The 20276-nt window shown below is 45.4% G+C and overlaps 2 protein-coding genes across 4 annotated transcripts in view; one reads left to right on the top strand and one right to left on the bottom strand.

The window, feature by feature from the left end:
- Positions 1 to 16410, bottom strand: part of Add2 (adducin 2) — a 121195-nt gene extending 104785 nt beyond the window's left edge. The window contains exon 1 of the mRNA XM_041630655.1: positions 16136 to 16410. The gene's annotated coding sequence lies outside the window, so the exon portion shown is untranslated. The remainder of the gene's footprint in view (positions 1 to 16135) is intronic.
- Positions 16411 to 17532: 1122 nt separating this feature from the next.
- On the top strand, positions 17533 to 19711 carry LOC121438641 (HIRA-interacting protein 3-like). Of its 3 annotated transcripts, XM_041638992.1 has the most exons (4): positions 17547 to 17601; positions 17680 to 17800; positions 17891 to 17999; positions 18248 to 19711. In XM_041638992.1, the coding sequence occupies exons 2-4, from the start codon at positions 17795 to 17797 to the stop codon at positions 19531 to 19533; spliced, it is 1401 nt and encodes a 466-aa protein (XP_041494926.1). In that variant the 5' UTR covers positions 17547 to 17601; positions 17680 to 17794; the 3' UTR covers positions 19534 to 19711. The 3 variants fall into 3 exon arrangements, with proteins under 3 accessions (XP_041494918.1, XP_041494926.1, XP_041494935.1); XM_041638984.1 differs by having other exon boundaries at positions 17533 to 17800; XM_041639001.1 differs by lacking the exon at positions 17891 to 17999.
- Positions 19712 to 20276: the final 565 nt, after the last annotated feature.

Here is a 20276-nt window from a genome sequence, read left to right as displayed (position 1 = left end):
GAAAAACAGGTGCCTTGAGGGAGGGAACCTATCTTTCCTCCTCTCCTGCATTTCACAAGAACCACAAGAGGACCCCTAGACTTATGTGAACAAAACCAGATCAGGTTCATTAGTCACCTTTTTCTGACTTTTGCACAAGCATGAATCCCAGAATGCCTTCTTAGTTATTGTCCGTGGTGGTTTGAATGAAAATGAAAATGGCCCCCATAGGCTCATCTATTTACATAGTTGGTCCACAGTTGGTAGAACTGTTTGGGAAGGATTAGGAGGTGTGGACTTAATGGAGTAGGCATGCCACTGGGGGTGAACTTGGAGGTTTCAAAAGCCTACATCAGACCAAGTTAGTTACTTTTTTTGTTTGTTTTTTGAGACAGGGTTTCTCTGGAGTTACAGATACTTTTGAGTCACCAAGTGGGTTCTGGGAGCAGAACTTGGATCATCAGCCACAGTAGCCAGTGTTCTTTAACTACTAAGCTATGTAGACCAGGATGGCCCCGAACCCAGAGGATGATATGTGTACCCTCATACCCAGCCATGATACATATTTCTAAAGATATTTACGTGCTAAAACTATAAAAAACAGAACTTGGGGTAAACTAAAGCAGAGTCCATTTACAACAGAGTGAGGACCTCAGCCCCAGCAGCCTACACAGAGAAAGGACCAGAAACCTTGGATCGGTTCTTGGTCTGAGTGCCACTTTCCTCTAAGGCTACTCTCTGCATCCTCCCTTGATGCCTCCTGTCAAGCTCCTGCTGCCCCTTTGAAACTAAGGAATGCACCAGCTTTCCTGAGCCTGATGATCTATGAAAGCCTGCATGTGCTGCTTAAACATTCAGAAAGACACTTGGCATTGCTGATCATTAGGATGTGAATTATAGCTAAAATTTACACACACACACACACAGAGAGAGAGAGAGAGAGAGAGAGAGAGAGAGAGAGAGAGAGAGAGAACGAACAATACCAAATGTAGAGTCATGTAGGAATATCAAATGGCACTGTCTCTTTGGAAACTATTTGTGGTAAGAGTTGAATATGCCATTCCTACAGGTGTCAGATGGAATCTCAGAGTTGTTTTAATTTGCATTTCTCTGATGACTAAGGATGTTGAACATTTCCTTAAGTGTCTTTCAGCCATTTTAGATTCCTCTGTTGAGAGTTCTCTGTTTAGGTCTGTACTCCATTTTTTTATTGGATTATTTGTTCTTTTGATGACCAATTTATTGAGTTCTTTGTATATTTTGGAGATCAGACTTCTGATGTTGGGGTTAGTGAAGATCTTTTCCCATTCTGTAGGCTGTCGTTTTGTCTTTACAGAAAGTTTTACAGAAGCTTTTAAGTTTCAGGAGGTCCCATTTATTAATTGTTTCTCTCAGTGTCTGTGCTACTGGGATTATATTTAGGAAGTGGTCTCCTGTGCCAATGCATTCAAGTGTACTGCCCACTTTCTCTTCTATAAGGTTCAGTGGCTGTCTTTATGTTGAGGTCTTTGATCCATCTGGACTTGAGTTTTGTGCCTAGTGAATAGATATGAGTCTATTTTCATTCATATACATGTTGATGGCCAAGATCAAAAACACTGATGAACACTGATGACAACTTATGCTGGAGAGGTTGTGGGATAAAGGGAACACTTCTGCATTGCTGGCAGGAATGCAATCTGGTACAGCCTCTTTGGATGTCAGCGTGGTGATTTCTCAGAAAATTAGGAAACAACCCTTCTCAAGACCTAGTAATACCACTTTTGGGTATATTCCCAAAAGATGCTCAATCGTACCACAAGGACATGTGTTCAACTATGTTTATAGCAGCATTGTTTGTCATAGCGAGAACCTGGAAACAACCTAAATGTCCCTCAACCGAAGAATGGATAAGGAAAATGTGGTACATTTACACAATGGGGTACTACACAGCAGAAAAAACCCAAAATCTTGAAATTGTAGGAAAATAGATGGAGCTAGAAAACATCATTTTGAGTGTGGTAACCCAGACGCAGAAAGACAAGTATCACATGTACTCACTCATGAGTGATTTTTAAACAAAAAGCAAAGAAAACCAGCCTACAAATCACAATTCCAGAGAACTTAGACAACAATGAGGATACTAAGACAGACATACATAGATCTAATCTACATAGGAAGTAGAAAAAGAGAAGATCTCCTGAGTAAACTGGGGGAGGGTTGAAGGGGAGGGGAGAGGCAGGGAAGGGAACAGAGAAAAATGTAGAGCTCAATAAAAATTGATGAAATAAAAAAATAAAAAATATAAAAAATAATAATAAAGAGTTGAATATGCATACTTCTCTCAATGTGTTTCCCCAGATAGCTGGGGTCTCAGGTTCACATATAAACCCACATAGGCAGTAGCCTCACACCCACACCAAAACGAAGATTACCCAAGTTCCTTCTATTATTTTGTTTTGGAGACAGTCTCTCACTGTGTAGCCCAAGCTGGTCTCAAATGAACCAGCTCCTTCCTCAGTCTCACAAATTCTGGAATTCAAATAACCTTTAATGGATGCATAGCTAAGAAACTGTGGCAATTCTATCTAAAGGTATATTGCTGAATAAGCAATAACTTTTAGCAGGCTGTGAAGATGGCTCAGTAGGTACACAGCTTGCCACACAAGCATGATGCCTGAGTTCAGATCCCTAGGACCTACATAAAGCTGGATGTAGTAGTTATATATGTAATTCCAGTGTTCCTATGATGAAATGGAAGGAGACTGAAGAATCTTGATTGAAGTGGCAGTTACTTTACTCTGGGTGTTTGTAAAATTCACAGAACTATACATCCAAGGAAGATAAAATCTGACATAGGTATATTAAGCCCAGGCATGTAAATTACAAAGATGGTGTCTAATACAGGAGCCATAGTCTTTATAGTTAGCAAGAGAGAAGAGGAACAAAGTGCTTTTGGAGTACAGGCATCCGGGCACACTGCAGTGGCACCAGAACCAGCAAGTGCCACAGATCCCTGATGGTAGCCCAGCCTTGTATCGGGAAGTCTTGAGAACCTGCCACCCAGAGCCTCACCTTAAACAGCACTCACAGGACCACATGCCAAATCCACAGCCACCTGGGCTGTTTGATAAGTAGAAACAAATGGCTGACATCTCGAAAAGGCAGGCTGCATTCTTGTGGCCCATCCTAATGCAGCCTCTACCACTTTCCAGGTGTAATGGAGAAATACATGCAGAAACCCTCATATGCCCTTATTCACGCACACACAAACATTAAAAGATAGGATCTGTATATGAGAGCAAACATGATTTTTGTCTGCATCTGGGCCACATCAGTTAATATAACACTTTCAGATCCATTCATTTCTTTTTTTTTTTTTTTTTTTTGGTTTTTCGAGACAGGGTTTCTCTGTGGCTTTGGAGCCTGTCCTGGAACTAGCTCTGTAGACCAGGCTGGTTTCGAACTCACAGAGTTCATTTCTTGAAAGCTTCATGATTTCATTCTTCTGACAGCTGTATCTGTGGACCTCATTTTCAGTGCCCATTTCAGTTGATAGGCTGCTCCCATTTCCTAGCACTTCAAACAGAGCAGAACTGACCACGGGTGAGCAAGTGTCTGTGCTAGGACATAGAGTCCTTGGAGTTTACACCACAGGCAGAGTACCTGGGTCTTACGGTAGTTCGAGTTTCCATCTTTTTAGACTTCCCTAGTGGCTCCACTAGCTTGCACTCCCACCAGTTGTAAGGGTTCTTGCTTCCTCACATCCTTACCGGGCAGGTCGTGTTTTTTAAACGTTAGCAGGTCCTAACTAGAGGAACACAAAATTACAAAGCAGTTTTAATGCACTGTCGTAGTTAGGGTTACTATTGCTATTGCTATGATGAAACACCATGACCAAAATCAATATGGGGAGGAAAGGTTATATTTGGTTTACACCTTCGCACTGCAGCCCATCACTGAAGGAAGTCCAGACAGAAACTCAAGCAAGGCAAGAACCTGGAGGCAGAGGCTTATGCAGAGATCACGGAGGAGTGCTGTTTACAGGCTGACTCCCCATGGCTTAGTTCCTCTGCATTCTTACAGAGAAGCGCCTGCCCAACGGGCTGGGTCCTCCCTCACCACTAGCTAAGTTATGAGATGTGCTACAGACTTGTCTACAGCCTTGTGGAACCAAGGAGAGGCATAGATAAACTTCATCCTGGACATTCATGACGGAAAACTACTCTATAATTGTGGGAGTAGGGAAACTCAAAAGTAGATGTGTAGTGTTTAAAGATGCTAATAGCAGAATTAAAACCACAGCAAAGTTTCCTCTGGGGTGGGCAGGGACAGCTATTACATATATTACATATCCATATATTACAAGGCCATTACTCCTCTCTGACCTGTGCACGTATGTACCAGGAATAGTAAATTATGCCTTTAATCCCAGCCCTCAGGAGGTAGGAAGACTGGGAGTTTGAGGCAGCCTGATTTACAGAGTGAGACTCTATCTCAAAAACAAAACAAAACAATCAAGCAAACAAACAAAAACATTGAGAGGACAGGTGAAGAAGGAAGAAAAAAACATCTATTTATAAAGCAACAGAAAGGAAACATGGCATCAGAGGGTTAAGGTGCTGCTGTGTTGCTATGACAACAGATGTAGCTGATTTAGCACACATGTGAGAGTGTTGGGAAAATGTGGTGTCAGGAGAGAAGATGAACAGATTCTAAATAAGGGGGTGTTGAGATTACCAGCACAGGTGCTGTGGAGAGCCATGCGAAGGAAAGAGCCCAGCCACCTGAGGGTCCTGGAATCTTCCACTGTACTGTTTTCTTCAACTGTTCTCCCCCCAATTTTTTCTTTTCTTTTTCTGTTTGTTGTTCTTTTGCTTTGTTTTTGGAGACAGGGTTTCATTGACTAACTCTGGCTAGTCTGGAACTTGTTATGTAGACTAGGCTGGCCTTGACTCACAGAGAACTACTGGCCTCTAACTTCTGAGTGCTGGGATTAAAGGCATGTACCACCATGCCCAGTTTCAGATTTTTTTTAATGTTTTTATTTTTAAATAATCATACAAGGTACTAGATACCATTGTGGTATTGTTGAGCAGTGCATTTGTGGGTCTTCTTCCTTCCCTCCCTCCTCCACTCCCTGCTACTGCACCTTGCTTGTAGCACTGCCCACACCTTGTTTTCCTCTTTCGTGTCCCATGGGAACGTAGACCCCACCCCATCCTTCCTCATCACTCTTGGTCTCCTTCCTAGGTTTCTAGACTTTACTTACATTTATACTTGTTTGCATATATACATGTACACTGTAAAGGGCCAGATCCACAGATGAAGGAAAACAGTTTTTGTCTTTTCTGAGTTTGGGCCACCTTGCTTAATACTTTTCAGATCCATCCATTTTCCTGCATATTTCATTTTTCTTCACTGCCAAATAACATTCCATTGTGTGTATGCACCACATTTTCATAACCCAACCGCATGCTGATGGACATCTGGGCTGGTTCCATTTCTGGCTATTGTGACTGAAGCAACATGGATGTGCAAGTGTCTCTATGGTAGGAGATGGAGTCCTCTGGGTAAACACCCAGGATCACTGTAGAGCTTTTAAATAAAAAAAAAAACAGATATTTTTGGGGCCCCATGTTGAATAAAGAGTACAAGATTGCTGAAAATTAAACTCATAAAATAATTAGGGGAAAATAGCCCATAGCTAAATAAAATTGTCTTCATGAAGTCTCCATACACTTTAATGTTTAAGAACTCTATTCTTTGAGAAAAACAATTTATTGGTGACATTCAAATGCATTGAATGGATTTTTTTTTCCCTTCAATGAAAAGATTCACAGTGGATCATAGATATTTAACTCCCCTTTCTGAGCACCACATAAACTGCTAAAGGAATGTAAAAATAGGAACAAACTCACATCCCTTCGGGTTACCAGGAAGCGAGGCAGGAACTGTGGGGGACTGACATCTTTGCAACATGGTTCCTCCCACCCAGGAACACCACATTCTGTTTCTTAAGTCAATATTGGTAGTTCACATTTTCTGTGAAAACTGCCCATTTTGTCAAGAGCTTGCACACGGAATCAGACAACTCAACACGCCTACTATTTTTAACCCTCTCCCTATTGTTCCATATGCTGCCTCCAGCATTTCGAATTTGCGCCTTTTTGTCCTAATTAGCCTTGCCAAAAGTTTGTGTATTTTACTGACTTTCTGAAAGAGAACTTGCTAGACACAAAGTCTGGGAGGGACTGTGAGGAGGAAGAGGGAGACCTCAGGAAAGGTGCAGATGTGGTGCAGAGGGGGAAGAAGACAGGTACATTCTCTGATTGGGGAGGGACTGTGTGGAGGAAGAGGGAGACCTCAGGAAAGGTGCAGAGGGGGAAGAAGACAGGTACATTCTCTGATGGGGGAGGGACTGTGAGGAGGAAGAGGGAGACCTCAGGAACGGTGCAGAGGGGGAAGAAGGCAGTCAGGCACATTCCCTGAACATGGGAATGAAGAGGAGTCCCTTTCTGTTTCAAAGATCAATTGTGGGCCTAGGGAGGCTGAGTTGGTGGTGGGTGAGGCAGGCAGGGAGGACATCCTGAGCTTTCCATGCTCCAACTAAGAGCATCAGGAGCCAATGAGACCCAAGAGACCCCAGCCAGCATGCCAAGAGAGATGGACGCAACCTTGTTGGCATAGAAACTAGAGTCTAGCTGGGTATATTGGAGCTAGACCTGGAGTCACTTCTGGGAGCCAAGAATTTTCCCTGTGGACCAGCATTATGGGGGAGGGAGGAACCCTATGATCTCTCTGTCCAGGCTGCAGTGTGTCCTCTCTATCATCTGAATTGCTCCCTCTTTGTGAAAAGCCCAAGATGACCACAAGCCCTGACTGGCCTTCTGTGAGCATAATGGATATGGTGCAGGGTGTCGAGCAGTCCTCAGAAATTGTCACTGAGAAAAGCCAGAGGGATTTGCTATCTGGCCTAGTAAGATTTTCTTACTTCCAGGCTGGGCCTAGGGAAGACAGTGGAGGTATTAAGTGAACTTTTCTTTGAGGCAGCTACATTCTAAGTGTGGAGCTTGTGGGATGAAGGTCTATGTCAGCCCCAGTGTGTCAGTCATTGTGATAGTTTGAATGGAATTGGGCCCTTTATGGGGTCTCATAGGGAGTGGCACTATTACAAAGTGTGGCTTTGTTGGAGTGGGTATGGCCTTGTTGGAGGAAGTGAGCCACTATGGTGGCAGGTTTTGAGGTTTCCCATGCTCAGGATACCGCCCAGTGTCTCAGTCGACTTCCTGTTGCCTTCAAGATGTAGGACTCTCAGCCACTCCTCCAGCACCACATCTGCCTGCACACAATACTCCCTGCCATGATGATAATGGACCTAACCTCTGAACCTGTGAATGAGCCCTCTCAATTAAATATTTTCATTATATTAAATATTTTCATTATAAGAGTTGTTGTGGTCATGGTTTCTCTTCACAGCAATAGAACCCCTAAGACAGCCGTGCTTACCCCTGCACCAAGCATCATTTGTTAGTGAAGCTATTTTTAGCTGCCTCAGCTGATAACAATTGACCTTGTTCACAGCTGCTAGGTTACAACTCAGCATGCTGTAACTCTCTCTGATCATCAAAACATGGGTCCACCAATCCACTCTAAAGAGCTAGTAAAGTTTTGTAACTTCTACCCTCACCCTTGACCCACCGACTGTGCCACACTGAGCACTGAACCTGTGGATTGCTCTAGAAGTCAATTACACTTCTCCCCCATCACATGCAACAGGAGGACCTGTGTTAAATACCCAGAACCCATATGAATGCCAGATGTGCTGGAACATGCTTGCAATCCCTGTACTCGGAAGGAGAATGATACTTGGGGTTCACTGACCAGCCAGCCTAGCCTACTTGAGGAGTTCCAAGCCAATAACACTTCTTGTCTCAAAAGACAAGATGAGAAGCTCATGAATAACAACATCTCTAGTTGACATCTGACCTCCATACCGTGGAACACACATCCACAAACAAAAATCATGAAACTGGAGAAATATCTCATTATGAGAGAACTTGCCTAGCATACCCAACCAGAAACTAATACCTCATGACATGATATTAAAAGGAGCCATCCCAGTGGTACAGATACCGCAGTTTACAAAGCTAAAAATGGGGCAACTATGAAAGCATAAGAGCAGTAAGTTTGACAAGCTTTGCTTGGGGATCCCAGTTACAGAAGAAAACAAGTAAGTAGTTCCTATAAAAGACAGGTGAGTGGTTACCTGTAGGCAGGAGGAGGAAATAGGATCAGTAGGAGCACAGGGCTCATGGCTAGCAATGTCCTTTGTTAATCTGCATAGTGGTCACTCTGCATTCATTTTAGGACTGTTAAGTTGTACCTTAGTCCACGTACTTTTCAATGTTTTAAGGTTTATTTTTATTTTATAGTTATGTGTATAAGTGTGTGTGTGTGTGTGTGTGTGTGTGTGTGTGTGTGTGCGCGCACACACAAGTGTGCGTGTAAGAATCATGACCATGGAGGCCAGAAGAGGGCATCAGATCCCCTGGAGCTGGAGTTATAGGTGGATGTGAGCCACCCTATGTAGGTGCTAGGAACTAGGTTGTCTACAAGAGCAGTATACACTCTTAACTACCAAGCCATCTCTACAGCTGCCATGATCCATCTCCCCAACACCAAGTTTGTTCTGTTTTATGAAGATAGTAATCATATCTTCCATAATTCAGAAATTTCTAGAACCCTAGATGATGAAAAACAATATGTAGAGTATTGAGGTGAAAAGAGTTTGAGGAGGAATTACAGAAGTATTACTGTATGAAGGGAACATAAATTCTTACACAAGCAAGAAACAATACATTACATTGTCTGAAAAAAATCCAAAAAAGAAGTAGAAGTAAAGATTGCGTACAGGAAAGAGAGTGAGCACAGAAGTTATAACTCAGTCCAGATATTGTGAGCACAGTCAGGAGGTCAGTATGGACAGATGCACTTGGGATTAAAAATCAAGCAGCTGTCAACTAGCCATAAAGCCAAGAGCTTCCTAAGGTGAGAAGTTAAGCGTGAGCGACAGAAGTAGGAAGGAAATTAAAGTAGTAAATCTCTCATCACTTGATTCAGAACACACATACACGTAAAATTTCAAGTAAGACTAGCAGCAAAATAACTGCCGAGACGCAACTTCTTTGATTCCAGGAACAAGGAGGCCTAAGGCTGCATTTAGGGACGAGAGTGAAGGAATGAGTCTGCAATTTTTTAGTATAACATGAAATTTAAGAACAACAAATCTGTCACATACAATAAATATTAATGTTTACTAATATTGGTCAGAAAAAAATCCAATTATGTTGTTTTAAAATAGGTAAGTGCTAAGGTGCAGTTCTGTGCAAGTGAATGTACTGAACACAGATGAGGTCCAGGACTCATTGCTAAGCATTAAAGAAAACACAAAAGGCAAAAATCAAAATGACATGGAAAAGCCAGGTATGGCAGCTCACACCTGTCATCCCAGCATACAGAAGGCTGAGGTGGGGGTGTGCTAGCTCAAAGTCAGCCTGAGCTAACAAAACTAAAAACAACCCCAAAAATAACATGGGAGAGAAATTTTGAAGATTAAAATAGCAAGTACCATATTGGGAAAATAATTTTTAAGGCGTGGTCCTGGTTTCATTATCACACAGTAAAATTTAAGACAAAATGAAGCATACAATGAAAAAAAAGACCTTTGGGATAAAGATTCAGTCTACAACGAAACAGGAGAATCACAAGTTTTGTGTGTCAAGAAAGTTAGGTTCCTGGAGTTATGTGGATTTAGCCCAGAAAGCCTCCTTTCAAGAAGTCCCAGGCTGGGTGGCCAGGACCCTACACAGCATCCCAGGATGGGCAGTGCCCCATATAGCTCCCCAGGCTGGGCAGCCAGTGTCCCACACAGCACCCCAGGCTGGGTGGCCAGTGTCCCACAAAACACAGTAGTAGAGTGTTTGGTACCACTAAGCAGTTGGTTACCACTATGTTTGTTGTCCAAGATGATCTACTAGCCCACCCTATCTCTAAGTTCTGCATACAGATTCAACCAACCTCACAATGAAATGAAAGAATTGGGGCTGGGGAGATGGCACAGAAGAGTGCTTATTGATCTTATGGAAGACCCAAGTTTGGTTCCCAGAACCATCAGGCAGCTCATACCTGCCTTAACTCCAGCCTCAGGAGATCCAATACCTTTTTTTGGTCTCTTGGGGCACTTGCATACATGTGGTGCACATTAACTCATGTAGGCACACAGACATAAAAAAGAATTACATAAAAATGTGCCTCTTGTAGTGACATTTCATTTGTATTTTAATAAGTAAAGCTTGCCTGAAGATCAGAAAGTAAAAGAGCCACCATGGTCAGCCTTACAGACCAGGCAGTGGTGACACAAACCTTTAATCCCAGTAGCCACACTATTTGCCACAGAAACTGAACAGAAGTAGCACACACCTTTAATCCCAGTCCTGGAGAGAAATAAAATGTGAGGAGACAGCTCTCAGACAGTCTCATTCTGAGGATTCCTGGAGGCAGGATCACTATTTCTGACTAGGGTAGAGGTAAGAGCCAGTGGTTGCTTTGTTTCTCTGACCTTCAGGTTGAACCCCAATATCTGTCTCTGGGTTTTTACTAATCGTGATACAGCCTCTACCACACAAGCCAGCTGTCTCACTGTGGGTACAGATCCAAAGAAAATAGCACCATCATATCCATCATAACAAAGACTCCTTCCACCCACACCCATCACAGCGCTCTTCACAGTGGCCAACATAAGAGCCAACCTAGTTGCCCAAGCACAGACAAATGGTTAAAGAAAATGCTACATGCACACACTACGGGGCATTATTCAACCACAAAAAGGAATGGTGTCCTATCGTCTGCTGCTAAACAGACAGAACTAAGGGCATCATGTAAAGTGAAGTAAGCAAGACTCAGAAAGTCCCATATGTTCTCTTAGGTGCCTCATTAGGATATTGTCATCTTTTCCTTCTTTTTATTTTTTTGAGGCAGTGCCTCTTGTAGCCCAGATTAGTCTCAGTCTCAGACTATGTAGTTGAGATGACCTTGAACTACTGATCCTTCTGCCTCTGTCTGCCCAGTGCTAGGATTACAGGCATGTATCAGCCCATACCTGGTCTATGCAATGCTGATGATCAAGTCCACTTTCATGCTTGTTAGGCAAGGATTCTGCCAACTGAGCCACTTCCCCAACCCTTGGTGTCTTTAAGAAAAGACGTTAGAATGCACACTAGTGACTTTCAGAGGCTGGAATGTGTGACTTGGAGAGGACATTAAAGAAACAGATACTCAGACACGACTGATATGAGGATTAAGCTCTGGTTTCCATGGCACCATGAGGGATGACAGCTTGCAGCAACTTATTCCAAGTTTCACGAGTAGCTGAAAGACGGGGCTAGAAGGCTGCAAACGTAAAGTCATGAGAGGGTGGAAGCAGTGATTGCCTTTGTTTTTCATGACACATTGTAGACATGTTTGGGAACCCTGCAGTGAGCCCACAAAGAAGCATGGTAGTGCATGATGACCAAAACTGAAAGGCCTCTCAAGAGCTGAACATCAACTATGTTGATTCAATAATTATTTACTCCATATATAGAGCAATTCACTGCACCATACTCCATAACTTAATATAATTAATAATTTTGAAAACTAGATAGACGGATAAGATTGTTGATAAATTAGTTTTAATCGATACCACTGAACTTTGTGTGTTGTTTTCACTTTCTGCAAGCTTTTTCCATGTGGTTCATCTGAGAATCAAGGCCAGCGTAACTCTGGCCTCCCTTGCCGTTCCATGGGTACCATCTGAGTGTGAGGAACTTGGGTGTGGTGGTTGAAGACAACAGTCATGCTTCTTTGTACCTCAACAATCCTATCTGTGTCCTGGAACATAGTTCAGAAGGCTTCAATGGGACATAAATCCCTCTTGAAGGGAAACAATGCTTCTCAGGGACTCAAGGGCAGCCTAGTTGGCACTCTCAGTAAAACATGACTTGAATATGCTTATTCTCATAATTCTTAAGTAACTAAAATGCCAGTAGGGTCTGTGAGATGTCTCAGTTGGTAAGGGCACTTGCCATGCAACAAGTATGATGACCTGAATTCCATCCTTGGGCCCACATGTTGAAAAAAGAGAACCGACCCCCACTAGCTGTTCTCTGACCTATACATGTGGACAGTGGCATATATGTATACAGATACATACACTAACACATGCACTAAAAGCATATGTAATACACATTTAAAGCCAAAACAAACAAGGTATGAAGGTTTATGTCTGTAATCCCTATATTTGGGAAGCTGAACCTGGAGGATTGCTACAAATTTGAGATCATCCTGCTGCTGCCCAAGTCAGTGAGTCAGACCAGCCTAGCCTATAATGTGGGGGAACTGTGTCTCAAAAACAAGAGCAAATAAATGAACAAAATAATACGACAGTTAAATTTTAAACTGTCTCACACAATTCTGATTTACTGAAATGAGTAATAGAGTCTTGATGAAAACTAAACACCATTCCGATTTTAACAATGGTGGGCGTGGTGGTTCAAGCCTGTAATCCCATACTGCAGAAGGATTGTTTGAGGCCAACCTGGGCCACATAGTAGTTCTAGGCCACCAGCAGGTGTGGTCTAGTACTACAAGGTTGCTGTCTCAAAAGCAAAACAATGGGGAAATGATGCCTCGGGTCACTTCTGTCCTCATTGTCATTTTCTGCACTTGACTTTGACAGTAGCAATACAGACACGGCTCTCAGCATGCCTACAAAACAATGCTAATAGCCCCTGAACACACAGCCACTTGAAGATAATCAGATATAATTTAAAATTCTGCCACCAAGTCACCCTGGAGTGCCTACATAAACTGGCTGCCGTTTCATTTTACAATAATAAAAATAGTCACTGCTAATGTCTAAGGAGTGGCACTCTGTGTCCCGAGATTCCCATGTGTAAAACTCAGCAGTTCTCAGGAAAGCAGCATCATACACTTAGTCTCTTGTTGTCATCAGAGAGGCAAATTAACTTGTTCAAATTCTCACAGCTAGTAAATACAACCTCCAGGTAGCTGAGCCCCACGTCACCATCCGACCCACTTGCCTGCGTGTGAGGTACTCAAGGATGGTCAATCCATCCATCTGCAGTAACGGAAATCACTCCAGTTATTTGAAAATCAACAGGTGCAACTTCTACATCACAGTTTCACCTTGTAAGTTGCTACTAATAAATGGTTCCACGTTGGCTCATGGAAAGGTGCATTTGGCATGACCCTCTCATTCCTTACCAATGGCATTCATCATCAGGAGCTGTTCCTCGAGCCTGGCCGACCTATGTAAAGCCTGTGCAGACCAGCCTCTTTCTCCCTTACATTCTATTCAAATGCCCCTCCCTTCACCTATGCTGTGACTGATTGATTCATCAGGCCTGTGCCCTACTCTAACAGGGCAACGCACAACCAAAGCCTGGCCCCAAGACAATCTGAAACACATTTCTCGTTACAAATTAGCTAAGATTATCACTAGGATAAAGCAATTCATTTTAGAGAATACATAGGCCCTGGAAATGTATATAGCCTCAGAAACCAGAGGTCAGACCAAGTTCTCCGTGTGCCTGCCAAGGAGAGAATGGAGCACCTCATCCCACATGCTGTGTCTGGGAATGGGGCCTTCCTGGTCCTAGAAAACAGAATGACCCTGCTCCCCTGCTCCTCTTAAGAAGTTCTGCTTCATACTCAGGAGGAGTGATGTTTTGTGTTTATCCAGAACAATGCTTATCACAATTTGTAACAATGCGCTTGAGATATTCTTTATGATTATGCTTTCTTGCATGTGTCCTGAAATGCTATCAGGGTGGATCCATGGCCATCTATGTCACCTCTTTGTTTCCAGAATTTCTCATCAAATCAGGGATCTAGTAGGTTCTTATGAATGTTCACTGAATAAATAATGAGTGAATATGTTTACAAATAAAACACAGACATGTGGGTGGTCAACTACCTTCCCCCTGAGTTTCTGGAAGTTTCCGCAGCTGCCTTTAATTCTATCTTGCTTCCTTTTTCCTATGCTAGGCTACCTTGTTATGTTTTATAAATCCTTGTAAACTCTCTCAAATCCCTTGTGAAACAAGGTAGGAGTTAAATAAATGTATTTTTCAATATCATATATATATATATTTAAACCTTAACATAAATCCTCTGCCAACACACACACACACACACACACACACCATCTGTACACTTTAAAAATAGCTGTGGTTTATCTGAGCCTCATTGTGCAAGCCTGTCATGCCATCACTCGGAAAACTGAGGCAAAAGGATGGTGAATTTGAGGCCAGCCTGGATACATATTGAGAACTTATCTAAAAAATATTTAAGGATCTGAACTTCGCTATCTCCAACAATATAGTAATGTTTAAAGTGAGCTCTACCCCAGACCCAGGACTCATGAGCATAATACATGGTTCAGCAATACATATGGGACAAACCCACTTCTAATCATACTGGGTGATTTGATGGACAAGAACATGGGGTTTGCAATGAAACTGTCATAGATTTTGGATCAAAGAATGATTGATCTGTGGGCTTTCAAAATGTATGGTGCCATCTTCACAGTGAAGAGCTTTTGCACTATTTGTGCCCTAGGTAGGGAAGAGAGAGGGTGCTAGGCAGAGAGAGACATCTGTCCACTTTACATAATGAAGGACAGAAGGCAGACACACTGGGCTGGGGGTCTAGCTCAGTGGCAGAGCATTGCTTACTGTGCCCAGGGGTTCTATCCCCAGCACCACAAAGTAATGTTTTGAAAAGAACAAAAACTATTCAATAGTCCACCCCCTAGCCCCGCTATAATTTCTGACATGTAATCCCTGTGCTAGTAGGGAGGGGTGTTGCAAGTCTGACATGTTGGCTGCTTTCTACGGCCTAAGTCATTTAAATGACTTTAAAGCACCTTTGCTGAGTGTTGGCCAGGTATTCTTTCCATAAGGGAAAAGTAACTTTTAAATACCATTTGTGCAAGTACTGCTCAAAGCACAAGTCAGGCACATGAGAGCCCCAACCGGCTCCAATGCAGTGAAAGGAGCTGAGCCACCGTCTCTCTGTCCCTTTTCTCTAGCAAGGATGGAGAACCAGTCCTTCCTTGCCTGTAGTCAAAAACCTCCACACAGGAACCTAAGATTTGATTTCTATTATCCATAAGTTCATTTGAGACACTTAGCTCTTGATGACAAACTGCCAGAGGAGGAGTGGGCATGAAGAGAGGGGTGGTAATGATTTGTGTGTCATAAAGACGATCTTTTAAAGGATTTGACAGAGTGTGGGCTGTGACTTGCTTTTTCTATGTTTGTCTATCCACTTCTGACAGGGGATGGCGAGTAAGGGTAGAAAAGGGAAGAAGCCTGAAAAGCCAGACAATAGACCAGTTGCAGGCCTGACTGGCATCCTAAAGCAGTTGCTCTGCCCTACCCCGCCCTCCCTTCCCCCAACACCTGGCAGGCTGTGGTTGTGATTTCAAAACAAGTAACTACTGGCCCCTGGACCCAGTGTGGCCTTCTCTGTTTCTCCCTGAGGTGCAGAAGAGGAGGAAAGGAGGAAACACGAGAGGAAGGAAAGGTGGGCGCTAAAGATGAACTAGCTCGTAGCTCCTCCGCAGGGACAGTGGCCTTCCCTACTCCACCCCCAAAGCTTTGGGACAACATAAAAACCCAAACCCTAAGCGTCCAGGTGTCAGTCTCCCATCCTCTGCATTTGCTCTACCAGTCCCATTGCATGCATGCATGCTGGCAGGCAGGCAGGCAGGCAGGCAGGCAGGCATATCTTGTGAATCTGGACCCCTGTGCGCTCAGCTGAGCAGGCGCGCATCCTCCCTGAATCCGGCAGGGCGGCGGCTCGGGAGGCCCTCAGAGAAGGCTACACCAACAGGCATAAGGGACCCAGGAATACCCTATGTCCGCAAGCAGGCCTATCTCCAGAGCTCAGTGTGACAGATCCGCAGAGCGGCAGGTGTACCCAGGCGCCTGCTCCTGCGCGGGCGCAGCCACTCCCCGGCTGCAGCGGAGCTCGCCGTCATTCTGTGGCTCCAGCATCCTGGGGATCCGCCCGCCTTGGTGCCCACCCTGCTTCTTCTTTGGTGCCCTACCTCGCACGCGGCAGCCTCGCATCCATCCCCAGCTGCCCCAGCACTGCTGGGCGGCGTTCCTCGGCTCTGAGACCCGCTTCCCTCGCGCACAGCTACTCCGCTGCTTGGCGCTTCCCGCGCATCCTGCAGCTCTGGACAAAGGCCCTAGATCCGCGTCCCCGTGGCCAGCGCTGCAGTCAGAGTCAAGTCCAGAGCCCGCAGGAGGCTGGAAGAAGTGCGAGCTCCCAGCAGTGCGCGTTGACAAAGGGCCGGATGAGTGCGCAGCGCCCCCTCCAGAGCCCGGCTCACTGCAGCGTCCCCGCCCGCCCGCGCCCTGCAGCAGCCTGGGCCCAAAGCAGAACCTGCCACTCTGGAGAAACCCCAAACAAGCCACGTTTGTCTCACACTCGGGGTATATTTTATTTTTATTTAGGGTCTCAGAAGGACAGCTTGCCTTTGGAAAGTAACTTTCAGTGTTACTAGCTAGTGACAACTGGATCACTGAATTCCTAACCAGATTATCCCGGATTCTAATTCTGACCCCATCTTCAACTAGGCTCGGGGCTCACTCCTGCAACATGCACTTCCTCTACCTCCTTTGGCCCCTTGCATGCCTCCCTATCTCCTCCCTGGAGAGACCCCAGAGCTGAGTGGGAAGCCACCTTTAGACCTGCCACTTCCCAGCATTGTGACCTTGAGGACCCCACCCGACTCTGTGAGCCTGTCCAGTGCTAGAAAGTGACCCGAATCTAAGGTATTTGTCACCTGGGCCTTTTCTAATGCTTGTAGCGGGATTGGAAAGTAGGCTGTCACAGGCAGTCGGGGTCTTGCACCTCCACCCTGCTTCCTCCCAAACCCCCTAAACGCTATTCACTTCCAGAGCTTTTAGAAACGTGCCTCTGGCCGCTGATGTCAAACCAGGCTGGGTCAGCCCCTCACTTCTGAAGTTCCCAACAGCAGCCCTCAGGATCTCTGCAGAGTTAGGCAGTGCCCAGGAATGGGCATTTGTGTACATGTTGAGGTTGGGGATGTGCAGGTGCACATGGGAACATGCATATATGAAGGCTGGAAGTTGGCCTCAGGTGGTTTCTATCACAGACAACCTTATTTTACAGCATCTTTCATTGGATTTGGAAGTTGCTGTCTTGGCAAGGCTGACTGGCCAACCAGTAGCACAAACATGGGAACACATGGTGTCATGTTTAGCTTTTACTTCGATGTGGGGGATCAGGACTCAGGGTTCTCATGCTTGCTCAGTAAACATCTTACCGACCCACTCTCACTGCCCTACTGACATGTTAGCTTGACATAGTCTAGGGCAGTGTTTCTCAACCTTCCGAATGTTGAGACTTTTTAATACAGTTCCTCACATTATGGTGACCCCCCCACACAACCATAAAATTATTTCGTTGCGGGCGCAAAATGGCGCCGAGAGACGAGATGCTGGAATTCACGCGCAGCTTCTTCTGAGGTTCCCCTGACCTCAGGTGCATAGGGTATTAAGAGTCTGGATTGGAAAGGGCAGGAGTCGGATTGGGACTCTGTCTTGACACGTGTCTTTGCAGCACGGTTACGCACGCCGTCGTGCGACAGCAATTTCTGACCCACGTGGGCCAGGATCACCTTGAACCTGAGGAGAAGCAGGCGTTGAAGCGGCTGGTGGAGGAGGAGCTGCTGAAGATGCAGGTGTGGGCGTGAGCCTGGGCCAGGAGAGACAGGGTTTGTTGCTGAGGGGTTGGGACCTTGGTTCGGTTTGCCTTCATGCTGCACCCACAGGCGGATGCTGGTACCAGGGAAGGAAAGCTAGACTTGATCAAAGTGAAGAGGTCTCCTGCTCCCGGCAGTGACCCAGAGGCAAAAAGGTTCCGCTTCAATTCAGAGTCAGGTTAGTGCCTTCTCCCCTGCATTTATCTGTGTGTGACTACAGCATCATTGGTTTATTGATAAGGCAGGGTGCATGTATTACATTGCACGGCAGTAAATGAGGGTCAGGGAGGCAGGGACCAGGTGGAACCATACACGCCTTGGTGCTCCCTGCTGTCCTTCACTCCTAACCAGAGTAGAGCTAAAGGTACCCTATCCTAAATGTAAGGAGCAGGAGGAACCTATCCTAGCCCTGTCCCCATATTCCAGACTCCAGCTCTACACCATCCAGTCCAGACTGCTCAGGACGTCCAACAAAGAACAGCACAACCAAGGAGAAGTCATGTTCGAGGAGAGCTGTAAAGAAAGCAGTTGAGAGCACAGATGAAGAACAGCAAACAGACCTGGCGGCCAAGATGGGATCAGAGAGCACTGAGGAGGATGGGGGAAAAGAGCAGAAGGCTGGGGCTAAAACGAAAGCTGGGACCAAGAATGAGCAAGCACCAAGAAAGGCTTCAGCCACTGAGCAGCAGGTTAGGGAAGAAAGTGGAAGTAGTGAAGAAGAAGCTATGCAGGGTAGAGCAAAGATGGGGGAAAGAACAGGTGCTAAACGCCACAAGGAAAGTGACGACAGTGACGAGGAGACCCTAGCCAAGAAGAAAGAGCACAGGGAACCCAGACAGAGGAGCAACAAAGGGAAGAGAATGAGCTCTAAGCAGAAAAGCCGGGCTGGGAGGCAAACTCGAGGCGTGGGAGACAGTGAGGAAGAGAAGGGAAAGGGGGCAGTAAGTAGTGGGGACAGCAGTGGGGAGGAAGGGGAGGAAAACAGGAGCAAGGCCGGGTCCCAGACTGAGAGCAAAAAGCAGAGTGCCAGCAGCGAGGACGGTGAGAGCAGCACGCAGGAGCCAGCAGCTGCTCAGGACACTACAGAGACAGGCACGCGAGGCAGGCGAGACAGCAGTAATGGGGAGAGTGATGTGAAGAGGGAAGGGAGTGACTCCCAGGCAGGAGAGAGCACCAAAGAGGAGAGGAAGAACCGCTCCTCCAAGAAGAGCTCCAAGAAAGGCAAAGCACGAAATTCTTCTTCCTCATCAGACTCAAGTCCAGAACACACGAGCCAGAAGGCTAGGTCTCGACGCTGTGGAGAGGACCATCCAGCTGTGGTGAGACTAAAGCGTTATATTCGGGCTTGTGGTGCCCATCGGAACTACAAGAAGCTCCTGGGGTCCTGTCGCTCCCACAAGGAGCGCCTTAGTGTCCTCAGGACTGAGCTGGAAGCGCTGGGCATGAAGGGCAATCCTTCCTTGGAGAAGTGTCGGGCCCTGAAGGAGCAGCGAGAAGAGGCAGCTGAGGTGGCTTCCTTGGATGTTGCCAATATCATCAGCAGTTCGGGCCGACCACGAAGAAGTAACGCCTGGAACCCTTCTGGGGAAGGAATCGCCCCAGGGGAGCTTTATTGCCTAACCCTGGATTCAGAAGAGGAGCGACCACGCCAAGCACCTCCAGACTGGTCCCATATGCGGGGCATCATTAGCAGCGATGGTGAGAGTAGCTGAACTCCATGCTCCAGCAGGGACCCTGTCCTGCTATACAAAGAGCCTGTGGCACCGAAGCAGTCTCTTAAAAAGATACTATAGCCCCAAGGACCTAAGTTGTTGGCACAGTATTCAATTTTATGTTCTCTAAGGTTTGGGGGTTTGTGTTTTTAGAGTCAATAAAGTAATGTTTGTAATTAAAAAAATATTTCGTTGCTACCTCATAACTATAGTTTTGTTACTGCTATGAATAGTATAATAACAATTATCTGGTATGCAGGGTATCTGGCATGCGACCCCCATGTTGAGAGCTACTGTTCCAGAGTCATTTGAGAAAAAATACCCCACTGACGGACTGCCCAGATCAGGCGGCCTGTGGTCATGTCTGTGGGCTGATTTTCTTGGTTGTTAATTGGTGTAGGAAGGCTCGGACCACTGTAGGCAACACAATTCCCTTGCCAGGTGGTCCTGGACTATATAAGAAAGCTAGCTGACTGAATGAACCAGCCAGCAATATTTCTCCATGGTTTCTCCTTCAGGCTCTTGCTTGAGTTCCTCTCCTGGCTTCTCCCAATAGATTGTGATCTGAAAGTGAAGACCAAATAAATCCTTTTCCCCCAAGTTGCTTTTGGTCGTGGTGCATGTTCTAGCAATACAATGAGACTAGAACATTTACCAAGCTATCTCCCTCACCCACAAAAACTTTAAACAAGTACTCGAATGATTCCCTTGCATGCAGGTATAGGAGACCAGGCATTCTAGGG

Source organism: Microtus oregoni, unplaced genomic scaffold (assembly GCF_018167655.1).
Source record: "Microtus oregoni isolate MIOR12 unplaced genomic scaffold, Mior012 000002F_ref0000024, whole genome shotgun sequence".
Lineage (NCBI taxonomy): Eukaryota > Metazoa > Chordata > Mammalia > Rodentia > Cricetidae > Microtus > Microtus oregoni.
Note: the sequence above shows the minus strand (reverse complement) of the source record. Positions and strands in the feature narration are given on the sequence as shown.

Coding starts and splice junctions, on each gene's coding strand:
- LOC121438641 (XM_041638984.1), top strand. Junction 18,000..18,247: donor CCGCTTCAATTCAGAGTCAG/GTTAGTGCCTTC, acceptor CCCATATTCCAG/ACTCCAGCTCTACACCATCC.